Here is a 15,822-nt window from a genome sequence, read left to right on the forward strand (position 1 = left end):
TGTTTATCAGTCAATAGGAGTCAATGTTTGTTTGATGGCAATTTCAAGTCCATGGCTTGTTTTTTATGCAGCGAGTTTGCCGTAGCCTGCTAGGTCATTTTGTGAAAATGGCAAATCTTCCTCCAAGGAAGGTGTCCTCTTCCAGCAAAGCAAAACAAGATGCTTCTCCACTTCAAATTCTTCTACAAATGGGATTTCCTAGACACCGGGCGTTAGTATAATTAATTTTTGTAACATATTTATCCCTTTTACGTTGAAATGTATTATACTAAGCTTATTATGCTATTCAGTACTCTCGAGCCTTCAATAATTAAGTTATATTTTGCCTTTATGTGTTGAAAATGGTGAAAACTGCATCTTATTTTCAGTTTAAAAGCACTTGCTGCTACCGGCAACCGCAGTGTCCAATTAGCATCTGATTGGCTTCTAACTCACGTCAATGACAGCCACATCGACGATGATGAGCCGAGAGAATATATTTTCTATGCAAGTCCTACTGGGCCACTACTCAGCCAGCTCTTGGAGTTCTGGGATAAGTCGAAGACAGTCGCTGGGTGGAATGGAGCTCATAATTTTCCTCCTCACATAACTTTAGTTTCATTTTTTAAGGTAATTTTGTCTTTCATTTAAATGTAATAACTCCTTTGTAATTTGCACTAGCAATTTGCCTTAAAATGTAAATTATTTTTTAAATATGCATTACAAATTGAAAGGTAAGTTGCCTAGTGTATTTCAGGCACCAGATGAGACATCACTACAGCTAGGGAAGGCAGTGAAGCATGTTGTTGAGAATGTAGGCGAGCCTCCCAACTGCCCTCTCAAGCTAGAGCCTTATGTATCACATAACTTTATGGGGCTGTTTGTCTCAGAAGAACATGCTGACTATTTGAAGAGGATTGCTGTACAGTATGTGAAACAAGTTTCTTCTGTTTGTAAGTATATAAATATAATAGGCTGTATCTTTGTAATAGTTTGAATTTATCATCCTTCACACTTTTGGTGTTACACAAAAAATTCTCTTCATAGTAGTACCTACTGTGTTTTTAAAACACTTTATTGTGTATCAAGCACATATACTTGATTATGAATATAAAAAAAAATGTTTAAATAAAATGGTAATCTTAAATGGTTCTTCAAAGTCTATTTACTGATAATTCCAATAAACTATAAAAAAATAGGGAAATTATTATTTAAAAATGAAAAATAATAAACTGTTATAAGGCCAATTTTTCCATACACAATTTTATTCAATGAATCATTTTATTGGTTTCTCATTATACTTATGTATTTTATCTGACTTAGGAAAAATTGGTCAAAACAAATTTTAATGTAATCACAACAATTGTCTCCCTCACTCTACACACAAGTAGCATAGCAATGGACACATCACTACCTATATACATAATATATTCCCGTAGACCTGTTCCAGATAACACTATGTATTATAAATACCTGCTATTTATGTATACCTAATACTAGCGTCTCTAATCTAGTGGGTGTCATGGTGGATACTTATGAACATCTGGATGTGTTGGGAACATGCTTTCCATGGTGTACCATGCCGCAAGAGAAACCCTTTAAATGTAAGACTCCTAGAACCACTGGTGGTTAAATGTGTACATGCTGATGTCTAAATAATTTTGTAGATTTTTTAATTTTTGTTCTTGGTTACACTATATCATGAGGGTGGTATCCCATCTAATAATAATATGGTTAAGGCTTTAATAATGATCAGATATTTTGTTTGGCCTTAGGAACTATAATGTTTGGAAATCTCTGAGCTTAAATTGTAATTAACATTTTAGATGTGAATTTATGTACACATTTAATTACTTTGGCAACCCCTCCCTGTGGTCCTATTTAAACCTAGCTGTTGTATTCTTTTTTTTATCATCAACTTTATAAATGGTTGGTTCAAAATGCAATTAAAATTAAAAGTATTTCTTAGTTAAAGTTTCTTATTATTTATTTTGTGCATAATTTAGTAATTATTAGAGTATTTGTAAAAAAGTAATTTTTCAATAACATAGATTAAATAGATCCCTATGAATTCAAAGATAGAATTTATTATTAAGTTTTGATCAAATTCTGAGAAGATTTATTACATCAAAATAATTGTTATTTAATTTTCATTTATCAGCTACTTTGTAGGCTAGAGAGTTAGAAGACACCTTGAGCATGTGCATCACGCTTTATAAGGTAATTGTTGTTTATTTTTAATGGAAAAGCAATTTCGAAATGGGCTGATGTAATGTGAAAAGTGCCCCTTTCGAAATTGCTAAATCTGTTATTTTTATTTAGTTAGTTTGCTTATCTCCTTTTTATTATTATTTTTGCTTCAAAGACCGAATACGTAGTTTCGTTTTTTTCTTGTAACATCTAAAGGATTTTGCTAATTGATCACAATCAAACCTTAGACAATGTATTACAATGATCTGACTAATGGGTAATATTCCTTCCTCTAAAATTAACAGTAGATTTGCAAATACAAATAGAACTAGTGTCTCGACGATCTTATTCTCGTCAAAAAGTTCGCGGGCTTATTGAGAAATGTCTCATATATTCATTAATTGGAGTTTTACGTAATAATTATTGTTAGGAATATGCTTGATCGTGTCATTGAACCCCCGGCATTCCGATATAATAAATATCGTAAATATCATTGGACAACTCACACACGGTCATTTGATTCCAAACTAAGCAGAGCTTGTACTATGGTAACCAAATAACTGATAAACATACTTATATACTTCTAAATACATACTTATATAGATAAATTGACATCCAGGCTCAGAACAAATACTCGTGCTCATCACACAAAGATTTGTCCCGGGTGGGATTCGAACCCACCACACGCGGCGCTACGGTTGCTGCGGCGAGGTGACCGCTTAAACCACTGCGCCAAACGTGCAGTTAAATCCGTGATATAATAGTAATTCCTTATAATCCGCGCGTTAAACAAGCGATTTTTCTATATGTAACCTATACTCACTATAGTGATTCATAGCATTATAATGCGATGACCTTTTCTTCATATAGTAAACATGTTTATCGAACTTCATCCTTGAGAATACGATAACTACCTATAAGGTCGTTGGCTTTTCCGTTACATAGTCATGTGGGAAATGGGTGTTCCTTGTAACACCATAAACATCTTTTATATTATTCCTGCCATTCTAGTCTCAATGATTTAAAGTGATTTGGATGCTCTTGAACTAATATTTAAAACTAGCTGAGAGAGAATAGGTCATCATTTTCTCCGTTTTTGTAACATTTTTTACTGGTACACTGCTCCTATTGGTCGTAGCGTGATGATATACAACCTATAGCCTTCCTTGATAAATGACGACCATGATCCACTCAACAATTACCATAATACGAGAAAAGCGTTAATAATCGTGTACAGACGATTGTGCAGAAAAGCCATTAAACAGCACCGTTACTAAGTTCTCAGTTGTATCTATGTAGTTCTTCTCTACTAAGAAACCCTACATGCTTTTTAAAACCATCCTCATATTGCCCTGCATTTTTAAGACGACGCAAGCCTGTAATCCTTTTATTGATCAAAAATAATTCAAATCTGTAATCGTTTTCGGTCTTTGAATATAATCTGTTAATTTGTTTGCATGTTTATATAATTAGCACTAGTATATATCTATCTTTACAATTAATTAGTCATTCTTGGTACAGGTGTAATTATTATCTTATTTGGTAATCGGTTATCACCCTCAGACATTATTTTTCATAATAATGAAGTCTTATATATCTTTATTAGCTGGTAATGGATCTTATATCATCCGTAAATAAACGCCTGTTGAAAAACCATTAATTGTCAGGCAGTTGTATACTAAACTGTAACCGCGCGGTTAGTTGCTCCCGCGGTCAAGCGATGGTGCGTATAAAGGGAGCTAAGTCCCGGTTTCTGAGAACATTTAGCGGTAGTTTATCTATTCAATAGCGTTTTTTATATGAGTTTAAAATCTTTTAAATAGATAAACTACCGCTAAATTTAACTCAGAAACCGGGGGTAAGATTATTAACTGTGGTCTGATCCACCACCTTAAGACATCACTTTTCACCACTACACTGCGCACTCCTGGGAGTGAAAGGCTTAAAGAAAAATCAACATATTCTTTTGTATTAAACATGCGACGCACTGGCTGCAGTACATCCCACAAATCCACTTATGCCTTGAGTTTTAAAACTGTATTCTTCTGTCATACAGCAATAAACCTAGAAGCGCACGTAAAGTCCCTCCACATTACGCTGGCATACCACTTCGAGGAGGCGGCTTACGACACGTTGAAGGGCCTCGTCGATCACATGCAGCCCTCGGACCACTCCAGCTGGGAGTTGCGGCTTTATTCCAGAGACCCTCGCTTTGCTAACCATCAGGTGAGTGGACTTGATACCAAGTTTAATTTATTAATTAACTAATCTAGAGAGATTAGAGTAGATCTTGGTTGTATTGTTTTGTTTGGTCCTTCAGCATACCTTTTATAGTCCGACAACTTAGTAAAGAGCCTTGGCATGCCTGGTTTATCTAGATAACAATGCCTAATTATGATTTTGTAAGAAGTAATAATTCTGTGTTTTCCGTATAAAGTAGCTGTATCAAACAGGTCACCGTCAGCTGTTTAAGCCTGCGGTTTATTGATGTTTCAAATTCGGTTTTTTTTTTACCTTTGCCAGCCGGCAATCTTACATACAAGGCTCTCTACTAAGTTGTCGTACTATAATATTGGGTAGTCGATTGGCCGAAGGTCTTAACTTAGTTCGTTAACTTCATGATAACATTAGATGATAAAGCAGTGTTATGTGTTTTTCCGTAGAACTCACTTGTTTGGCCTTATTTGTTTGTTTTATATGGCAAGTTGAATACTGGTAGTAAAAGGGCGCAACATGTGATAAATTGCCATTTCTACATCTCTATAGGAAAAGTGACTGATTATAATGAGTTAATCGTAAAAAATGGTTGTAAAAACAATTCTCCCATATAAACTAAAACAATGCAAAATAAGTGCCCATTGATAAGCATAATGGATGGCACGATTGCAATGTTGATTTAATACTTAAATCTCGGAGCATAATAATGGTGTTGATAAATACAGAAATACACTGCCTTAAGGCCTAGTTGTCAAGCGTGACTAATAATCGTCACGGCCTGAGTTCAATACTCAAGGTCAAACCGCGTTATTGGATTTCTTCAATAACAAATTCTTAGAAACTCTTCAGTTTGGATTTTTGGAACTATGCCAAGTGGATGGCTCGTGTATTACTAAAATTTGTCTGCCGTCTCAGGTGTTGAAGTACCTATAATAAATATAACACGTGTATTTTTTCCCTCTAGGTGTATAAAGTTACTCAAGGCTACACGCCCAAGGCGAGTGACGAGTTGGAGCTGGTGTTAGGGGACTATATTTATATAGAAGAGAAGGAGTTTGACAGTTCTCCTGACGGATGGGTGCATGGGACATCTTGGCTCACAGGTATTTATTGAACCAGACTTTGAAGCCTGCATGTAAAAGTCATAATTCGATTAGGAAAATGTCTTTTCGTTCGTGAGAATATATTTTTTATGTCGTGGCTGAAGGACAAACTTTGTATATTTGCAAATGCAGACTTGGAACGCTTTGTAAAAAATCTTGAAAGCTAGTAAAGTAGTCACGGTCTAACACGACACGGAAACTTTAGTGATACAATAATCTATTTTGTTTGTTGTTCAACCTCCTTTCTTATGAATATTGTTATCGTCGACGTGTTCCATTATTATTGGGCGTTATTGTGCTATACAGTGTTGACCTTTATACAATACTGAGACTCGGGAAACTTAATTTAAATTGTAAATTTGTCCTGTTGTATGTTATATGTTTTGCGTAATCTGGCAATATTGGCAATGTTTGGTGCTTGTGATATTATTAGTAAATAGATAACTAGTTATCTAATCATCTAATTTTATATAATTTGGTCTTTTGTGTGGTCTCAGATAAGAATATTTGATACGATAACGTTTAAATAACAGTTATGTCATAGCTTCTATACAATATCCAGAGTAGTGAGCACGCGGGGTCTAGTTATTCGTTGAACAAACACATGTGTTTATTACTAACATGTTTTGCAGTTATCAGCGGAGGTGTTACATCACCTCTGATTAGCATTCTGTCGTTACGCCCGAAATATAATATAGGTTTTTTTTTCTTTCACGTCGGTGAGTGCGTAGCTTTATCGGTTGATTGTACTCTCCGCTTAATTGTGTGCTGAAATAGCGTACCCTTGATAGCGACAAGCCAATCACGAGTAACTTTTATACCTACTGTCAGCTGTTTTTAACACAAGCCGGTCCTTGTACACAGTTTATTTGTGTTACTCTTCGTCACTAAATGTTAGTGCCAGTGTATAGTTGACAGTTAACATCTGTTAGTGTGTGCGTTCGTGATTTGATTGGAGGTAATCAGTGTAGTGTGATTAATCTGTAATCTGACATTCTGTCACGTGACAGCAACTATGACGAAGATAGTAAAGACTCTTGGATTATTGAATTTGAGGATCGGAGGTTAGTTTAATGCTGTATAGTTTAATATTATATTGTTCATAGATAATGCGTTTATTTTATTACTATTGTTAGACAGTCTTACGTTGAAGTGAGGTGTAAATTGCATTAGTCGCTTAGACTGAGTCGTGATGTTTGTGTTTTGTTTCGATTTTGCATTCTAAACTGGGGTTTTCGCTTTGGTTTAATTATACAATAATTTTATTTGTTTACATCCTCTTTATTACTGAGAAACTCATTACCTACTAATTGATTTAATAACATAAAACTAAGATCTCACACTAACCAGTTGAATGAGAGTGGGGGATGTAAACATTGCTACTTACGTCTACCCGGTGATACTGAATAATATAAATCAGTGATTCGCGGCTACGGCTTTGTTGCCTAAACAAAGCTCAGCTTACGAGTGACGTCACAGCATCCGACCGTCATTCGGCCACCATCGGCAACTGTCGGCATCTAACCGTTGAATGTTTTTTTCAAACGTTGTTTTAGGAGTGGGTGGTTATTTGCCGGCCGTGTTTACTAGACGTACGGCGGAGTCTGACGCCTGGACGCTACATCGCGCCATCTTGCTCGGAAACAACAACAGTGAGTTTATTTACATTACCTATTTATCTATATAGTTATATGATAGTTAATTTTATTGTCAGTGACCGCTCCACTGAACTATGCCACTTCACTTTAGTAGTAACTTATCAAGTTATTTGTAACAATTAGAAATGGTTCTTTTTTCTATCCTTTGTTATTATCTAGCGGTTGAATTTGCAAATTTGAACTTGATTTAAGCTTATGTTAAATAATTTAGTTTTATTCAACAATATTATCCATTGTTTTCTATGAATTCGAAAACTTCGTTGCTAAGGAGCTAATTTATCGATAAGTTATCAAAACTTGTTTATTTAGTATGTACTTACCTACTTAGTTTGAATAATGAAATTGTTGTTTACAGTAGCTATTTGTATTTGGTAAGGAAAACAATTTGTTTTTTTTATTTTCACACTTACTTACCGTATGTATTACCATACTTCTAGATATTTTTCAAATGTTTTTGAACTTACGCCTTTTCGTTATGTAGGTTTTAATATACCTAACCTATATACCTATTGTGAAAATCCATTCCTGTCCCAATATTTGGCGAGTAGACAAGGGTCTCCCGGCATGAGGGAGACGTTAGGCCTTGAGTCCCCCATCCTGGCCAAGTGCGGATTAGGGGACTAACTGGTTTTTTAAATTCAAAATTGAATGCAAGTCCTTGGTTTACCCTACTGTGGGGTGACAACTGGTTTAGAATATCGGGTTACTAGGTCTTCTGTGTTTAGTTTAACTATATACGAATTATTACATACGGCTAGTATCAACACTTCTCTGCTTACGAATCGTCTCTCTAATTCAATTAGGTTGCGCATAGTAATTGGGAATTGGTGTAACTGGGTGTGTAATATTTACCAAACATTTCACTCTATGAAGGTATTTATTTTAAAATTCCAGTGTCTTTATAATTAAACTCATTTTCAGTTCTACAAAACTGGTCTAGATAAAACTTTGAGTACCTAGCAGCTTTAAAATTTCTTCACTGTTGTTAGCGTCTTTACATTCTAATAATATCAATAACGTCATTACTCAGCACCACAGTATTTAATAATAGTTTATATCTATAGCACTGTGTGCGCAATTACTAAGCGAGAGTAAAAAATATGGGTTCAAAGATCTTCAAATAGCTCTCGGACATTTGCAAAACTTTACAACCAAACTTACTTTGCATCGTTCCTGCTTTTCTGATCACGTCTCCTATTTTGGATTTGGTTCATCAGGAATATCAGACGACTTTCTTTCACGAAAGTTTTTCTGGACTCGATTAGGCAGTTTCCGAGCTTAGCTTAAATAAACTAACACAGAAGAGATAAGCTGTATCTCTTACAGCAAGATGTTTAGATAAAGATATACCTACAAGCAGATGTTATTCCAGTCACAATGATTTGTTATGATTTTAATCTCACCGGGATGATTATCATTATGTTCGGACATGTGATACTTGACAGAATCACATCAGTTTTCTAGATGAAAGTTTATGTAATAGCGTGATGAGATAGAGTCAAAATTCGAGAAATCTTTTAAAGAGATAGTGCATCGAACTTTGAGTATTAAGCAATGGAGCCCGTGTATTAATACGTTTAATCGCAGTGCCGAAATCTTGTGACTGCATTAATACTGTAATATGTTATAATAGACTATCGAGCATAAAAGCATCTGCATTTAGTTGCAGTATTACAATCACGCACTTGAAACAACTGTTTCAAATGCAGGTTGTATGTCGGCATAATAAAGCAATCGTTCGGTAATGGCATTTTGAAAACTATTGATTTGGCTATGTTAAATGTATCGTGTGTTTCTCGACCCAGAAGGCATGTCATTTAAATAATTATCTGCATGTAACCACGTTATTTGCGTTATTCTGACTCATCTAGTGTCAATTTTCCCTTCGTAAATAAGCCTAGCTAACAATCGAACAGAAATCTGAAAAATGCCATAATATCTGTTAAAGAATCCGTACAGGGTATCACGTCACCGTTGCCTTGGCTGCCCTTGACGACGACTGCGCCCAACCCTTATTCACCCACTTCGTAACGATCCGTGCTCACCGCCCACGTCTTTGAACTAAGTACATACCCAAGTACCGCATACATACTAAAATTAGAAATGCGAAAGTACCACCCTGCCATTTGTCGCTGTATGCCACGAGTGCCTGCTAATCTGATTTTTATTTAAATCAATCACTGTGTGATACATGATATCGTAGGAAAGGATAACAGTATAAAATGTAAATACTTAGGTGGTTATTTTATCCCAAAAAAAGACCACGCGAGCTATCCCATTGGTGATAGATCCAATCCATGTTGCACCTCAGGGTCCCCGCTCCTATAGTAATGTTCTGCCCAATTTCTCTTCGGAATGTTTCTCCTTCTCTCTTCTTTATAGCCTGTAAACAATGGATAAATGCTATTTGTTTTATGAATCGTGTTGTTTATGGATATTAGACATACTTATTGTTATCGCTATTTTATTACAATGAGACCGTGTAATTATATTATAGCCGTAAAATATGTGTCAGGATTTTGTGGTTATTTTACTTGTATGTATGTCATAAGCATAAATTTGCTATATTTACGAGATTCTATAAAAAATGCGTGAGTGGTGCATCCCAAAAGTAGCTTATCTATACGAATTATTTTGTTTCCAGTCCGAGACATATTCTTCGACACGTGAATAATCCCTCTGCTGACATTGTTATTATTTGAAATGACGAACAATAGAGACGATTTTGATCGCAGGAAAGGGTCCTTCGATCTGCTACTGAGTTGTGAATTCATTTTAAAAATGCCATAATAATAAATATTTAACTCGTTTTGTTAATGAGTTCCCTTTGACTGAAGACCCCGAACATAACTTTCATCTCTCCCAATAAAATATGCCTTGCAAGTGACCAGTTATCAAGATCTATGGTCCGATAACCACGCGCCACAGTCGTACGGTTTTCTACGATAACACGCACCTGGCACACTGCCTACATGAATCATCGATACATCAAAATGCACAGCAAGATTTCTATGAGTTTCTTTAAAAATTTTCGGTCACAATGATTTGTTGAAATCCTATCGCCGAATAAGCCGACAGTGTTAATCTTTGCTTGTGTACACAGTGACTCAAAGCAGGGATTTTTATCTCTGCAATCCTTCATACTTTTTGTATTGTTACATCATTGTTTGCTGACAATTGATTAATTTGTGATAATAGGTATTAACTTTTAATGTATGAGTAATATGTTAATACTGGGTCTATAATAAGTCTTTATTATCGTTCTGGTAAAAGATTTTGCCAGGTGGGTAACGAAATTTTCCCTTGCGATTTCGTCATGGGTTCTTTATTTGTTCAGCTGGTTCAACTCACTATAAAGAAATACTTATTTACATTATCGTATACGTATTTCGATGATTTACTATTGTTAAAAAAAACTTACTTTTAAAAATTTCGCTCCTAATGGCACTCAACAAAGCTTATAATGCAATAATAAAAAAATAGTGAAAACAGTAGCAGCAAGAACGATTATTCTATAATCACGTAGCATTATTCTAGACACATTAGCATATTAAATGAATCAACTTCACAAAATAGATAACACCTTACGTCTAAGTTTTTAGCATTTGTGTTATCGTGACGGCACTCAAAGCACTTGTGTTTTCCGTGATCTACTCAATATTTAATGATATAAGATATGTAAACACAATATATGGGGACTTGGAGGTGTAACGTTGTCATTTCATTTCATATCTTGTTGTGGATTACACGAAATCTTAAGAGGTGAGTTCTTGCCTTACATTTGTAATTTGTTTTGCGATTATAATGTAGTTGGCTTTGCGTGGTGTTTAAGAGTTAAGACGTCCCTTTCGTTTCAAAGTAATACCAATGTACTAATGCATCATTTGTTCTATATCCTCCGATATAGCAGTGAATTTATAAATTGCAAGTTGTTACTTATAATATGTGTGGATATTACATGGCATATAAATAATTTTATTTCGATTTCAAGTGCCGGCTTACGCTTCGTGTGATCCACGACGAATTGCTTAGAATGTAACACTTGTATAAAAAAGACGGAATGGTAAAGAAACAAAAATTTGTTTTTTTGCAATGTTCACTCTAAGATACTGTGACCTTGTATCCTAAATGGTGTAAATGTAACACGAAAATAATTGAGAATAGAACCAGTTGCTCTATTTATACTTGTTTAAAATCGTCGCTTTCAATTAAGTAATATGGCACTTGACTACAAGTAAATGAGATAAAACACATTTTAGTAAAGAAATACGGTGTCGTGACGTCACGTTTCGTATTTTCGTTGGTATCAGCTGCCTCATAAAATTATTCAGTCTGTAGTACCTACCTAATTACAATCTCAACATTATTTACGAATAAGAGTAGATAGCCCGAGCATTTTAGATGAACCTTTTACGAGTAGGTACCTACAAGTTTATTCATTTTTCGTTCCACTAACCAGTCAGCTACCCAATTGAGCTTTAAAATTAATAGACTACCTATGTAGTTGAAACTAAATTATAAGTTTCATGTGCTCATCCTAACCTTTCAGCACTTTTGAAAGGGTTATAAATGTCCGTACTATCAAATCAATAAAATCACATTGTCAAAAAAGAATCACAGGTACCTTCGCGTTTATACAATTAAACAGGAAGTGAGAAGTTTATTGCGGGAATGGAATAAGATGAATATGAGTACCTACCTACAATGTTGAATGTTGTAAAAAAGTTCGCAATCTCTCAATTCTGCACCGTGTTGCTCGTATTATTTGATGCTATTTCAATGCACTTAATTACGAGTCTGTAGCCAAGGTGCAGCCGATATCGACATAATATACCTAAGTACACTTAATACACTGGATAAAAGTCTTATCTTGACATTATCCAAACACGAGAGTGCCCTTCCGACCTCTACCTTAAATATACCGTCTACTATTGTTTAATTTCGAACCAATTTAAGATAAAATTGAGATTTATGAACATACACAAATAGGTATTTATAGATATCAAGTTGAAATTCGTTGGTCTAATTATATTGTTTCATTATTTTGTGTACGGCGGGAGTGAGAGGTTCTCGAAAATGGAGTTACAACACTTACTACTGGTTTTGTTTTTCGTAGGTTCGGATTGTAAATCAGAGTCTGATTCGAACACTGACGGAGAGATGGCATCGAGTTTCCCTCACGAGGACGCTATGGCGCTAGGCCATGACATGTCGGAAGAGACTTACAAGGAATGGGACAAGTACTGGAACGCTGTGCGGACCGATAAGACTGAAAGCATCATGAACGTGACGCACGGTGAGTTGTATAAATATGATTGATTACCATTTGACTATTTGATAGTCAGGTGCTCCCGAAGTGAAGGAAAATATCGCGGAAAAATTGTGCATAAATCGACATTAGTCCGCTTAAATGTTTAGCCTCACTCATTTAATAGTTAAACCTTGTCAAAACTTGAAGGACTAGCAAAAAATATTGTTAATTTGGTTATTAAATCAATTCAGCCCGTGTATTTCTTGCCAAGTATTTTCTTAAATATAACAAATCAGTTTAAAGTCCATAAGTCAGTATTGATAAGTATCATGTTATCAAAACTTTTGAAGACTTCAACTTTTACATTTGTGTTATCATTTGTCACAGTTTTCTCGAAAACACTTAAATAAAAATCGTATATCTTTAGAACAGTGAGTTTCATTCAACTCGATAAGATTCGCGTTAATGTTTTTTTGTTCATGATGACAAAGGTCAAATGCTATTGACATTGGAGTGATGTCAAAGTGCAACTTATTATAAACTGTCTGGACTGTCTCTTGTCTCGATCTCAATTGATTCGACTATATCGATTGACTATCTAAGACTATTATTATTCATTAGACTTAAAAAATACGAGGTGTTTCTCAATTCATCTGTTTGTTACTTTTTATTACGTGGGCTGATTTCGGTGATTCTTTTTGAAAGGTTCCCATGGCTTATTTAAATTTGAGCTAGATTTGACAAATAGTTCTTTGATAGCTTTAAAACTATATTATACTACTGTGTATGTTGATAATATTGTTATGATCATGTTTGTTCGTAGTGCTCATAGTAATATTTCGCTTTGAGGTAATTTTTCTTTGGTAGAATTATTATTGTACCATATACAGATGTATTGGTGTAAAGTTTAAAACGTGTTCCTAGTTTCCTTACTGCTTGTAAGCTTATATTATTATATAATACTCTTATTCTATTCAAGGAGGATTATGTGTCTGAAGTGTCAAAGAAGTGCATTTATTTCAAGCAGTCTGTATCTCAATTGATTAATCACTTAGATGACTAATTTACTACTTTAGAACTAAGAATAGAGTGTATGAAGAGTTGTCTTGATAAAGGCAGGAACATAGTTTCCATACTTAGCTTCTCTTATAAATTACGTGTTATGAATAACAGCAATCACATTTTGTAACAATAACTTCTTAGTAATACAAGCACTTCAGATTCACATGCGTCGTATTACGCTCTACCGTGATTAAGGGAAGGTTCATACCTGACGGAACATACGTCGCGTAACGCCAGAATAGACAAATGTATAGAAAAACACTTGACCGTTCACGCTGAACTGATGATGCATCGTTGCGAATCCCATACCATTAAGGCTACGCCCGACGCATCTTCCGTTAGATGTGAACCGTCCCTAAGCCTTTCATTAAAATGAGTTGATGCCTGAAACTTATCTAGATGGAGGCATTGTTTTAACATTATGAGGGTAGAATGTGGCACTGCGATTATCCGTGTGTGGTTTAGTGATGCATTCTATTTTTCTAATAAAGGATTCATTCATTTAATTAAATGCTAAGATGAAACACAATTATAATAGTATTATGTATTTGGAAATCTTGTATGTTTATTATAATGTGTTATTAATTTGGTATTTCTAGGTACTCCCATTGACTGGCGCTGCAATAACACGGCGCAAGGAAATGGACAAGCGGTAAGAATACACTTCTATGAATTTAATATTAGAGCCCCTAGTACTAGTTGATCTTTGAACTAGATGTATCAGTTAGTAATTTATGTAATTGTAACTAGGGTAATAGAACTGATATTGAGTAGTGAGTGTCAATCAGCGTCATTACGCGCAAGTTATGCATTAAATTAGTAATTCATTAGTATTTATTGTTGTTGTGAATGATACTGGGTGTCTAAGATCATACGGCAGCTGCTTAATTGGGAGCGACTTAAAAATAATGAGCGCAGAATTAATTGTTGTTATCAATATTTAACGCTGTCTCATGTCTGTCCATTTACTTTGTAAACAAATTCTCTGAAAAAAAAGGCTTTTACTGGCAATAAATTTGTTAAATACAACTTTGTAACTCAAAAGCATGTAACGAAAGCTAACTCTAAAAAAACAGTTTGTTAAAAATTGCATATTGCACAAATATTGACACATTTTGGCATTGTCAGCTTACTTATGTAGTCGAACTATCTAAACTTAGCAATAGATTTTGAAAGAAACAATCTACGTTCTGATGATGGCTGATCACTTTTTTGATGTGTTGTACTTAGGCTAAGTCGAGTGAAGAGAAGGGTCGCCGCTGGGTGTTCGCGATGCGTCACGGCGAGCGAGTGGACCTCACGTACGGACAGTGGGTGCCGTTCTGCTTTGACGAAAACGGCACCTACGTCAGGAAGGACCTTAACTTACCCCTCAAGCTTGGTGAAAGGTACGATTTTTTTTCTATATCTTTTTTCTTTAGCCTACAACTTAGTGTCACTGAAGCCGCTCAAATATGTTTCTGAATAAACACTGGCCTTATACAATAATATCACTATACATCTCAATTCTCAACTAGAAGTTAATACACAGTGTAAATATCAATATCGATGAACTATGAGACTGGTGTCACAAAAACTCTTATATAAAAGTTACCTTGTGCAAAGTATTTCTTTCGCGTCCCCTCCAATAGAACTGCCTTAAGGAACGTTCATATCTGACGGAAGATGCGTCGGGCGTAACTTAATTTGTATGGGCTTCGCACCGTCGCATCATCGGTTGATTGTGAACTGTCGAGGGTTTTTCTATACATTAGTCTGTTCTGGCGTTGCGCGACGAATACGCGACGTATGTTCCGTCAAATATGAACCTTTCCTTAGTTGAAAGCTCTATAAATCAACTAGAACGAACTTCATGGTGCCTTTAAAATTTGTGTTTAATTTGTACGACAGAGCGGGCGGCAAGGACTCGTACGCGAAGGACACGCCCCTGACCCGCGTGGGTCAGCTGCAGGCGCAGCTGGTGGGCGAGGGGCTGCGGCTCGCCGGCGTCAAGGTGCACCACGTGTACGCGTCCGCTGCCTACCGCTGCGTCGAGACCGCACATGCTTTGTTACAAGGTATTATTAATCTATCTATCTATCTATCTACCTATCTATCTATCTACACCGCCAATCACCGTGCATAGTCGACGGCAAGTGTTCCAAACGGTATCCACGAAAATTGACGGCAGAGACCATTACAGTACATTATAGTTATCCAATCCTTGACTATTATCCGTCGGTTAGCGGTCAACCTAGTGTCAAAGTTGTTAAGCCGCCCGAAAGGCCTTGGACATGGCTTAACGACTGTTATCTTAATTGACAACAACCGGGACCGACTGTTTACGTGCCTTCCGAAGCACGGAGACGCTCAATTCAAATAC

At 35.7% G+C, this 15,822-nt stretch overlaps 1 protein-coding gene across 3 annotated transcripts in view; it reads left to right on the forward strand.

Moving 5' to 3' along the window:
• Epp (Ecdysteroid phosphate phosphatase) overlaps positions 1–15,822 on the forward strand; it is a 21,698-nt gene continuing 5,876 nt past the window's right edge. The window contains exons 1-11 of one of the 3 annotated variants that reach the window (XM_076127016.1): positions 1–211; positions 369–609; positions 737–932; positions 1,494–1,583; positions 4,226–4,395; positions 5,351–5,489; positions 7,046–7,141; positions 12,264–12,443; positions 14,060–14,112; positions 14,691–14,848; positions 15,351–15,517. In XM_076127016.1, coding sequence (XP_075983131.1) covers positions 66–211; positions 369–609; positions 737–932; positions 1,494–1,583; positions 4,226–4,395; positions 5,351–5,489; positions 7,046–7,141; positions 12,264–12,443; positions 14,060–14,112; positions 14,691–14,848; positions 15,351–15,517 — 1,636 coding nt within the window. In that variant the 5' untranslated portion in view covers positions 1–65. Of the gene's footprint in view, positions 212–368; positions 610–736; positions 933–1,493; positions 1,584–2,176; positions 2,200–4,225; positions 4,396–5,350; positions 5,490–7,045; positions 7,142–12,263; positions 12,444–14,059; positions 14,113–14,690; positions 14,849–15,350; positions 15,518–15,822 lie in introns of those variants that run through there. The other 2 variants (XM_076127017.1, XM_076127018.1) reach the window with 2 other exon arrangements.

The sequence above is a fragment of the Anticarsia gemmatalis genome, chromosome 19, assembly GCF_050436995.1.
Source record: "Anticarsia gemmatalis isolate Benzon Research Colony breed Stoneville strain chromosome 19, ilAntGemm2 primary, whole genome shotgun sequence".
Classification (NCBI taxonomy): Eukaryota; Metazoa; Arthropoda; class Insecta; order Lepidoptera; family Erebidae; genus Anticarsia; species Anticarsia gemmatalis.